This window comes from Salmo trutta, chromosome 2, assembly GCF_901001165.1.
Source record: "Salmo trutta chromosome 2, fSalTru1.1, whole genome shotgun sequence".
NCBI lineage: Eukaryota > Metazoa > Chordata > Actinopteri > Salmoniformes > Salmonidae > Salmo > Salmo trutta.
Window position 1 is genome coordinate 61917037 of NC_042958.1, and position 17540 is coordinate 61934576.

The 17540-nt window shown below is 42.0% G+C and overlaps 1 protein-coding gene across 2 annotated transcripts in view; it reads left to right on the forward strand.

The window, feature by feature from the left end:
• ankfn1b (ankyrin repeat and fibronectin type III domain containing 1b) overlaps positions 1-17540 on the forward strand; it is a 293724-nt gene that overhangs the window by 224200 nt on the left and 51984 nt on the right. For both annotated transcript variants that reach the window (XM_029710105.1, XM_029710113.1), the window contains one exon: positions 7757-7879. In XM_029710105.1, the coding sequence (XP_029565965.1) occupies positions 7757-7879 (123 nt within the window). The remainder of the gene's footprint in view (positions 1-7756; positions 7880-17540) is intronic.

The following is a 17540-nucleotide window of genomic DNA, read 5'->3' on the forward strand; positions in this document are numbered from 1 at the left end:
GTCTGTTGACTCAGGTTATGTTGACAAAGCAACCAAATATCAATGTTTTAAAGGAGATTATCTGAGCTACTCGCTTAATCCTATTCTATAACTTTCATTTTTGGTTTAGTTGGAGACATGAATCCAGTATATCATTTGTTATCTTGTCGACAAGTTAATAGGCTATTTACTGCAAAAGTGGTATTGAATTGTGTTTGGTTGTCAATGCAACCAAATATCAACATTTGGAGGAGATGTGTATTTTGTGCCATTGGCTTAGTCTGACTTTACTTCCAGTTTGTCTACAAATTAACAATTCAAATGTTGGTTTCATGTCTCCATCTCAACCAAAAATCTAAGTTAAAGAATGGGACTAAATCAAATCAAACTTTAAATGCATTTTAAATAAAGTTTGATTTGATTTAGTCCTATTGCTTAACTTAGATTTTTGGATGAAACGGAGACGTGAATCGAACATATAAACTCAGCAAAAAAAGAAACGTCCTCTCACTGTCAACTGTGTTTATTTTCAGCAAACTTAACGTGTATAAATATTTGTATGAACATAACAAGAGTCAACAATGTACATTTCTGTCACAGAAATGGAGTAATGTGTCCCTGAACAAAGGGGGGGGGGGTCAAAATCAAAGGAACAGTCAGTATCTGGTGCGGCCACCAGCTGCATTAAGTACTGCAGTGCATCTCGTCCTCATGGACTGCACCAGATTTGCCAGTTCTTGCTGTGAGATGTTACCCCACTCTTCCACCAAGGCACCTGCAAGTTCCCAGACATTTCTGGGGGGAATGGCCCTAGCCCTCACCCTCCGATCCAACAGGTCCCAGACGTGCTCAATGGGATTGAGATCCCGGCTCTTCGCTGGCCATGGCAGAACATTGACATTCCTGTCTTGCAGGAAATCACACACAGAACAAGCCGTATGGCTGGTGGCATTGTCATGCTGGAGGGTCATGTCAGGATGAGCCTGCAGGGAGGGTACCACATGAGGGAGGAGGATGTCTTCCCTGTAACGCACAGTGTTGAGATTGCCTGCAATGACAACAAGCTCAGTCCGATGACACACCGCCCCAGACCATGACGGACCCTCCATCTCCAAATTGATCCCGCTCCAGAGTACAGGCATCGGTGTAACGCTCATTCCTTCGACGATGAACGCGAATCTGACCATCACCCCTGGTGAGACAAAACCGCGACTCGTCAGTAAAGAGCACTTTTTGCCAGTCCTGTCTGGTCCAGCGATGGTGGGTTTGTGCCCATAGGCGACGTTGTTGCCTGTGATGTCTGGTGAGGACCTGCCTTTCAACAGGCCTACAAGCCCTCAGTCCAGCCTCTCTCAGCCTATTGCGGACAGTCTGAGCACTGATGGATTGTGCGTTCCTGGTGTAACTCGGGTAGTTGTTGCCATCCTGTACTTGTCCCACAGGTGTGATGTTCAGATGTACCGATCCTGTGCAGGTGTTGTTACACAGGGTCACTGTGAGGACGATCAGCTGTCCGTCCTGTCTCCCTGTAGTGCTGTCTTAGGCATCTCACAGTACGGACATTGCAATTTATTGCCCTGGCCACATCTGCAGTCCTCATGCCTCCTTGCAAAATGCCTAAGGCACGTTCACGCAGATGAGCAGGGACCCTGGGCATCTTTCTTTTGGTGCTTTTCAGAGTCAGTAGAAAAGCCTCTTTAGTGTCCTAAGTTTTCATAACTGTAACCTTAATTGCCTACCGTCTGTAAGCTGTTAGTGTCTTAACGACCGTTCCACAGGTGCATGTTCATTAATTGTTTATGGTTCATTGAGCAAGCATGGGAAACAGTGTTTAAACCCTTTACAATGAAGATCTGTGAAGTTATTTGGATTTTTACGAATTGTCTTTGAAAGACAGTCCTGAAAAGGGACGTTTCTTTTTTTTGCTGAGTTTACATTATTAACTTGAAGATTAAATTTGACATCAACCTAAGCTTGAAACCCTAAGCCTATTTGTATGGTCTGTTTTTAGTTGAACCCTGGTTTGAATTGAAACAATAGCTGTTGATGACTTCGCAAATGCTATATAGGCGTAAACAGTATAATCGATGATATATGACTCATAGAATGTTTACATTTTATTTGCTCTGTTAATACCTACCCTTTGGAATGACTTCGATAGCAACAGTGAATCTATTTAGTTATTAATAGATCACTCAATAATCATTCTCACAATAGTACGTTGGTAGTAGTTAGTGATAACTCTGGATGGGAGACCAAATGGATAGCTGTAGATTGATCAGCTCTCTAGGAGGTGCTGTTTGACGGTGGATATAACGTTGAAGATCTGACGTTGTTTCAAAGGTACAAATTCAACATATTTTATATAAGGTGTGTCTATGTTGAAAATTGGTTACCATGATGACATAATTCTGTGGTTGTAATTTGACCCTCAAACAATCGTTTTGTATTTTTTATTTTTTATGCCTTTTTGCAAATCCAATGCATTTTCCACATAGATTCTACGTCACAATACATTGAACAATGATGTGGAAACAACGTTTATTCATCCAGTTTTTGCCCAGTGGGAACTCTATTAATTCAACGTTTAGTTTTGAATGGAAGCTAGTTGCTTAAACCCTGACTATCCAATTACAATCGGTCTCCAGTAACAGGCTCTTACCTACAGCTCTAAGCGAAGTGAAACTGCACTGATAATGATAGGCTTTGTGAAAGGAGTACAGAAGAGCTGAACAATCAGTGCTTTAGCAGAGCGCCTACAGTCGTGAACACGGACGCTTCGGGAAGAATCAGAACACTTTATTGCTGCCATGGTAACAGAAGAACAGAGAGGGAAAGTGACATTTGTTTTTTCGCAGCAACTGGGAGTGTGCTCTATGACAACGATGTCGGTGTGTTTGACTGAAACGAATTAAGTTTGTGAGAGAGAGGTGAACGGTTTGTCCGTATCACTACACAAGCCATTGAGTCTATCTCAACAAAGGCACTCTTGTACTACGGGAGAGAAAAGAGCCTTTGTGTGTGTGTGTGTGTGTGTGTGTGTGTGTGTGTGTGTGTGTGTGTGTGTGTGTGTGTGTGTGTGTGTGTTCTTTGTGAATGTGTGTGTAAGACATACTGATATATTCTCTTCTGCCATATCTGGTTGTTATCGACAAAATGTAGGCACTCAAGGGACTGTCCTGGAAGCCCTGGTACAGGGGAAAACGAACCAATGAGCCTTAGTTTGTGTCAGGGGGAAAACAGTACAGAACCAATAACATCACAGGGACAAATTCCCAACGTCAGTTTGATTAAGTGGAGAAGAGGTAGACGAAATCTAGGTCATCCCTCTGCAAACTCACTCACACACACACACACACACACACACACACACACACACACACACACACACACACACACACACACACACACACACACACACACACACACACACACACACACACACACACACACACACACACACACACAGAGTAAGGCTGGGTTCGAAGGTCCCTCCAAGAGGATGACATCATCACAGGGTGCCCACGTTCTGGGTGATGTCATGAGGAACAGCTGTAGGAGGGGTAGAAAGTAAAGTTTGCATGGTGGCGGGAGGAGGGACTGCAGGAACTAGATAGTCCCCTCTGGCAACGTGGCCCTCTGTTGATAACCCTACCACCACCACATGCAGGCACACACAAAAACACACACTTATTCTCAACTCCCTACAACAGGAGTTTCCTAAAGGACAACCACTGTGCTGACAAACAATCAAAAGCAAAGGGTGGCCGTCCTATTACCTTTAACCAGATCATTGGCCGTCCTATTACCTCTAACCAGATCATTGGCCGTCCTATTACCTCTAACCAGATCATTGGCCGTCCTATTACCTTTAACCAGATCATTGGCCATCCTATTACCTCTAACCAGATCATTGGCCGTCCTATTACCTCTAACCAGATCATTGGCCGTCCTATTACCTCTAACCAGATCATTGTCCGTCTTATTACCTCTAACCAGATCATTGGCCGTCCTATTACCTCTAAACAGATCATTGGCTGTCGTTATTTATTGATGACAAAAAAAGTTGGCCTTTTCCCTCTCATTACACGACCCTGTAGACATCTCTTCAACGGGTCAATGTTGGCCTTTATATTGATAGTTTATTGAGTGGCTACAATTATTATTAAAGTACCTTTTGTTTTATGAATATGGAGCATGTAAATTATGTTTTGGAGTCCCCCATAGTACTTGGTACTTGGCGGGCACAAGCAGTGGCACTAGTCTAATTTATCAGTGTAATAATAATAATAATTTGGTGGGTGCTCTTTCACACATGTACATGTGTGTATTAATACGCATGAGTGAATTGGAAATGTGTTTTTTGCGTTTCCCAACTCTCCCTGAGACACCCTCGGTCTGCCTTGTCGACTCGGGGATTCAACTTGCAACCTTTCGGTTCCTGGCCCAATGCTCTAACTACTAGGTTACCTGCCACCGAGTTCACAGGGTAAACCCCTGTCCGGCCTAATCTCCCATCAATTAGGCTGCCGTCTGACGATATTCCCACACCCTCTCACATGATTCATACTGGAAAATATGCTTGTTGTTTGGGATGGAGTTCAGGAAATAGTGAATGGGAATGGGATGGAAGTGGGAAATGAGTGGGGAGATCGTGCCAATGGGGTTAGTGTTCAGTACTAACCCCATCGGCAGGTAGCCTAGTTGTTAAAAGTGTTGGGCCAGTAACCGCAAAAGGTCGCTGGTTTGAATCCCCGAGTCGGCTAGCTGAAAAATCTGTCTGTGTGCTTGAGCAAGGCACTTAAACCTAATTGCTCCTGTAAGTCGCTCTGGATAAGTGTCTGTAAAAAAATGTATATATATATATATATACATTACCAGTCCAAAGTTTAGACACACCTACTCATTCAAGGTTTTTTTTATTTTTGCTATTTTCTACATTCTAGAATAATAGTGAAGACATCAAAACTATGAAATAACACATGGAATCATGTAGTAACCAGAAAAGTAGCCACACTTTGCCTTGATGACAGCTTTGCACACTCTTGGCATTCACACTCTTTCCGAAGTCAAGACAGAACTTAGTTTATTGATAAGACAGAGATCAGAATTTGCCATCCATCGAGTTAGACTCAATCATTACTTCCATGGTAATCCTCCCAGTCGTTTACTGGCCAACAAGCTACACAGTAATGATCAATTAGCCAATATAGCGACTATTGAATCTGAAACGGGGGAATTATTATCCGAACCCAAATAAATCAATAAAATATTCTCCCACTTCTATAAAGATCTGTACACATCTGATTGTAAATCCACACCGAGCCAGACTAAGAAGTACTTTCTAAAATAATTGAGATCTCATCTTCTCTGAACAGAGGAAGCCACCTCACTGGGTGCCCAAATCTCCCTCAATGAACTCAAAAGGGCATTGGATAGCATGAATAAAGGCACTCCTAAAGTCTATTTGAAAAATGTAGAATCAATTCGGTCCACTATTGCTCGAAATGATTAACACAGCTGTTCACAAAGTTTCATTTGGGAGAGATGTGAATACAGCACAAATGTAACTTTTATTAACAAATGGTAAGGATGCCAGCCAGTCTTCTCACTAACACAGATATTGCGTATTAAACTGTTTTCCAAAATGTTGTCATCCCGTCTCGAGACATACCCAAATTGGTCCACACGGACCAAAGCGGCTTTGTTAAAAAACATTTCTGCTCGTATAACCCCCGTCGACTATTACATATCTTAAATGCTTAATCCGAAACAACAGCTCATTGGGTTGTATTATCTCTCGATGCAGAAAAACTTTGAATAGACTAGAATGGTCATACTCTGCCAGAAGCTTTAGCAGAGCGCTCAAATCATTTCAATCCGACCTCAGTAGATGGAATAACATCCCAGTTGCTTTAAAGGTGCAATATGCACAATACCCTATGAGGTCCGGAACCTGCTGGTTTCCTGTTCTACCTGATAATTAATTGTACCCACCAGATCTAAATCAGTCCCTGATTAGAGATCAACAATCAAAAAATGCAGTGGACCTGGCTTCGAGGTCCAGAGTTGAGTTTGACGGGTGTACAGAATCATTGTTCCATCTAAACCGCTGTGAAATATATTTTCTATAACCAAAAACATGATATTTTCAACTGTTTAAAGCTGATGTACAAAACCAAAAGTAAAAGACGCACAAAGAAAACGTAAGAATGGGAAGCATAGAAATAGCGTACATAGAACTTATCTACTGCTTCTTAGACTTGCTTTCAATGAGAATGACAGATCTATAACTAACATTTCTCTGTGTATTTGGTCGGGTCGCCCAAAAAGTCACATATTGCAGCTTCAACCGGCAGAATATCTATTGTCAAAATGAATATGTTGCCCCGGCTGAATTTCTGTAGTTCAATGCTTCCCATGGCTCCCCCTTCTGGCTATTGGGGGTTGGATGGAGACATGTTTGCTGGGTGAGGTTGAGGGAATGGAATGCGAGGTTGGGGTCGAAATTTCTGTATATATATATATATATATATATATATATATATATATATATATATATTGAATTTATTATCACTTCAACTTTATAATATGATCAAAATGATCAATACTGTAGTTATGTACCTTTTGTAATGTTTTCTTTCTTTTTTCTTCTTCTTCCTCTTATGAGGGGCAGCCCACAGGTACAATGTGTGAAATAATGAATTGAAAATATATGAACAGAATATTAGTTTAAATATAGTACCTGTGAGGCCCCAACATTTTATACATACATTCTAGAATTATCACCACGACTGGACAGTTTTTGTGTTGTGAAAACAGTTGCCTCGACCTTACGAATGCTCTGGGAAGCTTCACAGAACCAATTTTGGTTTGCTAGGTGGATCCAAAGGCTGTGCATTCAATCCCAGTGGTAGACACTTGTTTTTAATAGTCATGGGCCCATCCACCACCCCAGCCTACTTGATGGCAGTTCTTACTGTTGACCCTAGTGGCCAATTTTGAAGGTGTATCACAACATTTTACCTTTATTTAACTAGGCAAGTCAGTTAACAACAAATTCTTATTTTCAATGACGGCCTAGTAACAGTGGGTTAACTGCCTTGTTCAGGGGCAGAACAACAGATTTTTACCTTGTCAGCTCGGGGAGTCGATGTTGCAATCTTGCAGTTACTAGTCCAACACTCTAACCACTAAGCTACCTGCCACCCCTAGTTTGGGATCGAAACATGGACAGATGTCCAATTTGTAAATCAATCTTGAGCGATCTGGCTGGTTTACACTTAAAAGATCTGATCAAAATCAGTTCACATTGCGTCTTTTGATCGTCTTCACCTGTCTAAAAAATGTTGGCACAATCAGAATGTGGACAAGATCATGACAAAGGAAGAATGTTAGAACCAAGTATAAACGGGGCTCTTGTGAGTGCAACTCTTTGATGCCAAATTGCTTTTAAAGCACTGATTAGTCCCCATACTGTTACCACAGCAATATTACCAGAGCTGGATCTTATCAAATCAGCCTGTGATGAATAACAAGAAATATGAAAATGTTCCGTTTTTAATTTAGACAGATAGGGGGAGCTGGGACATTGCCAACCTAATATAGAGAGATGAAGACCTCACTTTCTTTTTCCCAACAGAGAGTGATCACTGCTTTCTCAGAAAGCGATAGTCCTTCAAGGGAATAGTTCTAATATTAGAGATGTATGCTTCATCTGTTGATTACTTTTTTGACTAAATACTGACTCTGTGTGTATTTGTGTTCCCTCATCCAGGCCAGAGTCGAGCATATCCAAATTCACTCACCGGCTGTCCCTAAAAGAGCGGCAGACCAAACCTGAGAAGACTACACTGGATAGACCTCCGTCCTACAGGAGGCGCTCTCTCAGTCTGGACTGGTAAGGGTCATGGTATTACTATACACCGAACGTGGCTTGTGTTGGAATAATTTGTTACTGTATACCAATCTCTTTGAGAACAATTTGGAATTTCAGTTCACTTCCTGAATTGACTTCATTTAAATGGAACTGACCTAACCTTGCTGCACACCAAACATGGCTTGTGTTGGAAAACTTATTTTCACCTTGTCCTTGCCTCCATGACTCCATGACCATTAATACAGTAGGGTCGTTCCGCAAAAAGAGTACCTTTTGCGTCTCTTTGATAAGTGGAATTTGTGCACAAATATTGCATTTTAAAGCCTTGCCTCCATGACTCCATTACCTTTAATAGGGTCGTTCCACGAAAAGAGTATCTTTTGCATCCCTTTGATATTTTAAATAGAACTTGTGCACCAATATTGCATTTTAAAAGCCTGTTATATTAAATAAAGTGCCATTTAATATAGACTATGTAAAATTAAATACATCTGACGTGCATCCTCTGTTACTTCTTGGACGATTTTAACCCACTTAACCCCAACATTTCTCCAGGTTTTCACCATCATTGTAAGTCCCTAGTTATGCCCTAGTTATTTTGTTGCTTTGACAAATTAATTTCTGAAGATTATTACTTTCAAGTGATAAGTGATCCCTTTACGTCTGTCCCTCATTTCATGGTCAACTCTGTTAGGTAAACAGAACTTTCATTTTAATGTGGCAAAAAAAAACATACTTTTTTTATTCGAAGGAAACATTGAGCATCTACACGTCAAATCATAGTGTAAAGGCAGGTGAGCTAATTCTACTCTTTTTGTACATTTTCTGGTGTTTTGTGGTGGAAAACTGAGCTGGTCGAGCATAACACGTCAACCCTGTTACCCATAGATAGACAGGCTAGAATGCTTAACAATTGATATTTTTTGTGAAGTTTGCATTCAATTGCCCCTCCCTGTTGCACACAACAAGCTTTCATTCCCCCTGTCACAAGGGGATTTATGGCTGATTTAAGATTAAATCCTCAACCCTGTGACATTCAACTCTGGTACTTTATTTGGCACTTAAAGGGAAACTCCTCTGAAAACTCCACTGGAAAACTGTCTTTGGTATTTCTTAAATTAGTCCACTGTTGATACAGTCCCAAAATGTTTTGCATGTCAGCAGTAAAGCTTTCAAGATATTTGACTACAAGAAGCAAAGTGTCACTTGCCACATCATCATGAGGATCCCACAAATGTATTAAGTTGAACATGTGCTCTTTATGACAGAATGTTAAAACCTGTTGAGGACAAACATTCCGCCAGCGGAACCCCTAGCCAACAGCCAATGGCATCGCACGGCGCGAAATACAAAACCAACTAAAATACCACAATTCAATTTTCTCAAACAACCAACTATTTTACACCATTTTAAAGATAAGACTCTCGTTAATCTCACCACATTGTCCGATTTCAAAAAGGCTTTACAGCGAAAGCAAAACATTAGATTATGTCAGGAGAGTACCCAGCCAAAAATAATCACACAGCCATTTTCAAAGCAAGCATATATGTCACAAAAACCCAAACCACAGCTAAATGCAGCACTAACCTTTGACCTTCATCAGATGACACTCCTAGGACATTATGTTATACAATACATGCATGTTTTGTTCAATCAAGTTCATATTTATATCAAAAAACAGTTTTTTACATTAGCATGTGATGTTCAGAACTAGCATACCCACCGAAAACTTCCGGTGAATTTACTAAATTACTCATGATAAACGTTGACAAAATACATAACAATTATTTTAAGAATTATAGATACAGAACTCCTTTATGCAATCGCTATGTCCGATTTTAAAATAGCTTTTCGGCGAAAGCACATTTTGCAATATTCTGAGTAGATAGCTCGGCCATCAAGGCTAGCTATTCAGACCCGCCAACGTCGGGGCAGCCTAAACTCAGAATTACTATTAGAAAAATTGGATTCCCTTTGCTGTTCATCGTCAGAATGCACTCCCAGGACTTCTACTTCAACAACAAATGTTGTTTTGGTTACAAATAATCCATAGTTATATCCAAATACCTCCATTTTGTTCATGCGTTCAGGTCACTATCCGAAGGGTAACGTGCGAGCGCATTTCGTGACAAAAAAATTCAAAATATTCCATTACCGTACTTAGAAGCATGTCAAACGCTGTTAAAAATATATTTTTATGCTATTTTTCTCGTAAAATAGCGATAATATTCCAACCGGGCAACGTTGTATTCAGTCAAAGAGAGAAAGAAAAAAATGGCGAGTTCTCGTGAACACGCATCTCCAGTCTCACTGTCCCCAGGCTGACCACTTACAAACTCTGCTCCTATACTTTGCGCAGAGACAGAAGACACCCCATTCCACTTTCTGGCGGCTTTAGAGAGCCAATGGAAGCCTTAGAAAGTGTCACGTAACAGCACAGATGCTGTAATTTCGATAGAGATGCAACAGAAGGACAACAAATTGTCAGACAGGGCACATCCTGCATGGAATCTTCTCAGGTTTTTGCCTGCCATATGAGTTCTGTTATACTCACAGACACCATTCAAACAGTTTTAGAAACTTTAGAGTGTTTTCTATCCAAATCTACTAATTATATGTATATTCTAGTTTCTGGGCAGGAGTAGTAACCAGATTAAATCGAGTATATTTTTTATCCGGCCGTGAAAATACAGCCCCCTATCCCAAAGAAGTTAAAATGTTGTTATTATTATAATTTTTTTATACTAAGTTGCACTAGCCAAAAGGTACTTAATTGGTGGAACGACCCAACGGTAAAGAAACTCTAGGTGTCTACTATGGTGTTCTCAAGTCCTCAGATCAGTGGGCATGAAAGAAAGGAGGTTATGGAAGGAACTTATTGGAGTATAGATCTAAACTGCCTTAGTTCCATCAATACTATTGAAAAGAGTCACATGCTCAGACTGTGAGAGGTAGGTGATAAAACAACAGAGAATTTGAATGGTGAAATGCAAACTGGTGGCAGCTTTGGGATCCAGTGGAAATGATTGGAATCATTGGGGTGATATAGAGGGATATAGAGCTGTGTTGGGAGTAGTTTGGGTGGGCTTGGCTGGGGAGGGTAGTTGTAGGGGTGGGGTCCTTTTCTGTCTCTGCGTCTGGGATTCGTTGAGGAGCGCCAGGCCAGTCTGCTCCAGTGGCGCCGCTTCATCTTGCTTTTGTAAAGCTCCGGTCTTCAGGCAGGCGATGAAAAGAGTTTGAAACCCTTCCATCACGAGGCTGCTTTCTCGTTCTGTCCCACCCATTGGAATCCTTCCCACTCTCCTCGGCTTCTACCTCCTGTCTTCTTGTTCATCTGCCCATCTATACTTCTGTCTGTCCATCCATCTATCCTCTCCTCAGACCTTCTGCTATGCACTCTTGGCCCCACTACTTCCCCCTATTTCACCATTGGATCTACTACAGCAGGATCTAGCATGATCGAGCACTTCCTTAAACACTCCCATTCATCTGGTCCAAAACACTCAAAAATCCTGTTTTCCAAATGTTGTATTGTTGTGCTCGACGTATCAGAGTTGAACTGTATGTACTGGACGAGTGTCTGGTTGATGAGTGACAGGGGTGAGGTCTGCTGTGAGGTCTCATGAGGTCTCACGTGTGGTCTATGACTAGAGGTCTGGATGTGTGGTCTGCGACAACAGGGCTGGTGTTAAGTTTGTGAGCACTGGTGTGCTGTGAGGTCCTTTAACTGGGCCGTGTTCCCTGAAGTAGCGCGTGGTGCGCAGGGACCTGGATTGATGTGGTCTGTTCTTAATGAAACACAGTGGGTAGATTGGACACACTCATTTACGAGGAGGGGGTTGACTAGCCTACAGCTGGATTAGAACTTTCTCCGGGAGAGCGACTGTTATAAACCCAGAACGACTGGCCTTTGTGACATCATAAATGCGAGACCCCGAGAGGAGACGTTCAAGGTTACAGATGAGCCATGCTACTGTAGGTGAAACGGGGTCAGTCCGGCTCCGTAGGAATAAAACGTAGCCACTCTGGAATGCACAGTCTTCCTCGGCGGAAACATGTGTGCAGTAGTAGCATCTATTGAAAACTTCCTTTAAGCACTTGCATTTTCGGAATTGTTAAAGGCCCAGTGTAGTAAAAAATTACATTTTTCTGTGTGTTATATATATTTTCACACTATGAGTTTGGAATAATACTGTAAAATTGTGAAAATGATGATAATACCCCTTTAGTGTAATAGCTGTTTGAAAAGACTGCCTGACATTTCAGTCTGTTTTGTTGGGATGGAGTTTTGGCATGCCTGGTGACATCACCAAGCGGTAAATTAGTTGATAGACCATTAAGAAAGAGTTCTAAACCTCTCTGCCAATAACATAATTGTTCCCTTCCCCGCTCAGACCACACCCAGACAGTCCTTGCTAATAATCTATTTATGGTTCTTTCTGACCATTTTAATTGAAAACTATCACAGTTAGGTACTTCATTGTTACCCAGAAATGATTTGATATTGAGATAAAAATGGCTGTACTGGGCCTTTAACATGTCTGGTACTTTCTGGACTGTAAAATTCAGATATTTTTTCAAATAATCTCTAATCACAGGATAAAGTACTACTCGTCATGTTTTGACCACTGCCGTTGTAGTAGAAGGAACATGAAATGGAATGAATGACTAGGCTCCATAAGGTTTAGTTCCCTAGAGGCTGAAGTATTCTGTTGATCACAGAACAAACCTTCTCAAGTTTGGCCCTCACGCTGTGACGTAAGACGACACTTACATCTAACAGCAGGCTTGGTGTCTATAGGCAAGCTTTTCCAGTGCCCCGCCATAAAACTGTTTCAGGCAATTTCAAAGCTTAATCATCTATTTACAGGACTGTTGCCATTTATTTGTACTTACGTCTCGGACGGAAACAGAAACGCCGCATTTACTACGTCCTGAGCCAAGAAAACAAGCAAAAGGTTGAAATAGGAGCTGTTTTGTAACTTTATCAAAGTGTCGGCGTGCTGGCTGGGTCCTGGGAGAACGCCATAATAAAAGATAATGGTTGTGTTATTGTTATTGGTAATCACAGTAAATGAGCTCTAGGGGGACTCGTAGACGAGGGAGGGAGGGAGAAGGGAGAAGGGGGAGGCGGAGGGAGAAAAGGGTTATGGTTATGGCTGGCGATATGAAACAACATATTGAAGTGTTTTATCAGGAAACCATCATCATTAATCATGCTTGAGGGCGGCCCTGACATCCCTGCGGCAGATTCAAAATGAAAGCCGTTGCCAGAGGATGGGAGGGGAACGGATTTCGAGTTGGGGGTGTTGGGCTTTGGGGGTTCAACAGTTATCTAAGGGCATTTTCAATCTCCTTCCTCAGAATCAGGCCTCCACAGGTCCATCTTGACCCAAAATACTGAAGATTTGTTCCAGGTAGAACCCTTTTTGATTAGAGGTAGAACTGTTTTGGGTTCCATGTAGAGCCTTATGTGGAAAGGGTTCTACATGGATCCAAAAAAGGGTTCTACCTGGAACCAAAAAGGATTCTTCAAAGAGTTATTCTATGGGGACAGCCGAAGAACACTTTTAGGTTCCAAACAGGAAGAGTTTTTGTCTTCCAAGAACATAGGTAAGGGAACATTTGCGTTGGACTTCAATTATGGTCCAGTATACCGTCTCTATTTCAAACAATGATCAGATGTGCATCTTAACCCAGAATACAAAATATTCATCATATTGTAAGTGAACAATGAACGTCCACTTTGTTCATTGTACACCGTCTATATTTCAAGGCACTATCAGACATGCATCTTTGTCCCATTTCCGTTGGATGAAACGGACACATCAGAGATCAGACAGCCTCGTGAGTCATGCTCTATGTCTGGTACTTTATACTTGAGGCTATAAAGGGACACTGGTCTTGCTCCAGTATAGCCTGGTTAATAAGGGGTTATTTCCATATCCTCTCAGGGGGAGAGAGGCTGTTCCAGCGCAGTGCCAAATCCCTGAATACAATAGGGGCTGGAGCCCAGAATCCGATCCAGTATCGCTATTTCCCAGAACATTTCTCTGCAATATGCCCAGAGAGGAAAGTCTATACAGAAGTACTTAAACATTAGAGTTTTGAAATGTCCATGACATTCTTATGTTAAGCCAAATCTCATTGCACATGAAATCTGAACGAGTGCAGTCGACTGAAAAGTGTTTCACACACTCAGACTTTAAGAGGCAGAGGTGATAAAACAACAGAGGATTGTAATGGTGAAATGTAAATATTGGGATCCTCCGATCTCACTAGGTGAATATCACTGCACTCTCATGGGCCCTGTTGATTGAATGGTACTTAGTTGCTGCATAAAACCGAGTCATTGATTCAAAGTAATAATAATAATAATAATACATTTCATAATAATAATAATAATAATAATATAAACAATCCAAAACACAGAACATTCTAAGCAGACAATCAAAGCTATAAATAGATGTGGTCAGATCCGGTGGACAGGAGAACCGAGTTAACATACTAGGTCCTTGAAAGCTTTTCTGAACAGTTCTGTTTTTAGCTGAAACGAGGCCAGATGCCAGAGGCTCTGCAGCCCTGACAGTGACTGGAAGTGCGTTCCACAGCCGAGGAGCCACACAACTGAAAGCCCTGTCACCCATAGTTTTTAGTCTGCTGCAGGGCTCCTGAAGGTAGACGGACCTGGAGGAGCGAAGGGTGCGTGTGGGGCAGCAGGGTAGGATGAGGTCAGACAGGTACTTGGGTTCAGAGTTGTGGATAGCTTGGTAGGTGTGAACCAGGATTTTAAAGTCAATGCGTGAGCATATGGGGAGCCAGTGGAGGTTGGACAGCTCTGGAGTAATGCGCTCACAGGGGGAGGTGTGGTGTGTGTAATGATAAAACAGCACCCGATAAATCATGTTTGTTTTTTTTATAGCTTTGTTCTGAAACAATTAAAGAGTGTGCATAAGAGTGTGGCACCAACTCAAACTGTGTATTAGGACATGGGGGGGATGTGTGCCATGCGTTAGGGTCTGACTGATTTCAAAGGCTTTCTTCTCCAGGCCTCTTCTCTGCTCGGTGCCTCTCTGTCTTCTGGGATTCCTCCCTGTTGACAGCTCACTCACATGACCTCTTTACTTGGATGTCAGAAGTGAAACAGACGCCCTTTTATCCAACCAATATATTTACATTCACTCACACACACACTCACACTCACACACACACACACACTCACTCACACACACACTCACACACTCACACTCACACACTCACACACACACTCACTCACACACACACTCACACACTCACACTCACACACACGCACGCACACACACACACACACACACACACACACACAAGCTGTGTTCGAATACTCAAATTAACTGCACTAACCGTACTATTTGTGACGTAAATTGAGTATGCAGTATGCTTATTGGTCATAGTATGGATATAGTTAGTATGCCAAAAGTTTGCGGATGTTGTACTAAATTCGCCAAAATATGAAGGATACAAGCAGTGCACACTATTTACGTGCTTTTAGGGCCCATAATGTAATTCTTCAGAAAATGGGCGTGGTTTCAAAACATGGGCAAATTTGAAGAAAATGGCGGAAAATATGGAGCCGAAGTCCGACGAGAGGAATACAAATTCATTTAACTTATTATGACAAATGTTAAGAAAATGTTAAGCAATGTAATAAAGTCATTACTTTTCAAATAAGTTACATTACACGTTATGTTGGCTGAGAATTTGTTAGCTACGCTGTCCTTACGAACCGCATAGCACTACAGTATGTACCGGTAGGTTAGCTAGTTACCATCCTGTCCTTACGAACCGCATAGCACTACAGTATGTACCGGTAGGTTAGCTAGTTACTGTCCTAACGTTAGTTGGCTACTAATACATCGAACTTGCCAGGCAGTATATCAATGAAATGCTATCTAACTAACTACCCAACATTTATTGATTTGATTATTCAAGTCATTCTCAGCTAAGTGGTATAGTCGTTGCGAGTTCTCAATGGACATTGTTAATTCTGTCTATTTACTCCGATTTCAGAGTGTGCCAGAGCGCCGGATAACTGAAGGATTTAGGAATGCTCAACACCCGTTGAATATGGCCAGTGTCAGTAAACGTCAGCAAAAATGGCACTTTGGTGCTTTGGTGCTTGACTGCAGTTGTGAGGTCAGAACGCTCGCTCGGATCAACCCTACTCCTCGGCCAGAGCGTCCGGTGTACGCTCCTCTGAATTTACAGACAATCTGACAACGCTCTGGATTTGCGCACTCTGGCACTCCAGATTTGAATTTACGAACACACCCGAAATTGTGAAGTGTCTCGCTAGTCATTTGTTATGCTAACAAGCTAGCAAGAGGTTGCATAGCAACAGCAGTAGCTTCCTGTAGACAGGCTAAGCGCTAGTTCGCTCAACTGGAAAGAGAGTTTGTTTACAGTATACTAAAATGAACTAATAGTATATAGTATGTAGTATATACTCATGAAGTATGTAGTATACAGTATGTTAGTATGGGTATTCGAACACAGGTACAGTTTGTTTCCCCCTGCGTACTCTTTCTCCCTCTCTCTCTTTTTAGACACATGCACACGCACACACGTACACACAGACGCACACACACACGCAATTTCTCCCTCTATCTCCATACAGATACATTACGTAAGTGGACGCACACACACACACACACACACACACAGATTGTGATGGTTAGCATTTTGTTAGGGGGTGGCTAATGCCAAGTGCTAATTCCTCTGAATTGTGCACAAAAGGGAATCGAAGAGAAGGAAGCTCAAGTCAAAGTCTCGGTGGAAAAAAATCAGGGCGATGCCCGAGGGGCCCAAGTGTAAAGCGGTTTTGGATGGAGCACTGGCCCACTCATTTGGTTCGAATTTGTTTTAATATTCCTTTCTTTTTCTTTCTTCTACTCCTCAAAGCTGTCAGTTCAAACGTGAGGGACAAATTAGGGAGAAGAGAATACTGTAACGACTCGCTTAGATCTCCTTCCACGGGTTCTAGATGCACATATGGCCTTGTGATAATGTTGTTGGATTGTTCTAGAATTGTGTTTTATTGTTGTGTTATAAAATTGCTCTTGCATGAAAAAAAACAATTTGGTTTGAGCGTACTATTCAGATACATAACACTTAACTTGAATTCATATTATTTGGCATATTTTTTTTTCAATCTTCATTGTAAATGTTTATAATAAATATAGTTGCTAGCAGCATTAAATTGTGTATCTCTGGGATGAGCTTTGCGTAGATATCTCATGCTATACATCAATAGATGGGCCAGTGTAAAGGGGAGAAAACATTTCCGCTTCTCTGCATTTGGATGCGAGTGGGCGACTCTTTCTTACACACACACACACACACACACACACACACACGCGCGCGTGCACGCAGAGCAGAGTGTGGATGCTGTGGCTGCAGCCAGGATATTTATGAGGCTGGCTCCCTCTTGTCCTGCGTCCCAGACTCACTCAGGTTTCCACCCAAAACCTAAATTCAGCAGAGAGATGGGGGTGGGGGGTGGGGGGGGGGGGGGTTAGATACAGAGGGAGAGGAGAAGAGGAGAGACAGAGAGAGAGGGGGGTTAAAGAGCAAGTGAGGGGGAGGACAGCGGGGGGGGGGGGGGGGGGGGGGGGTGTACAGAACGGGTCCGAGGAAGGGAGAAGAG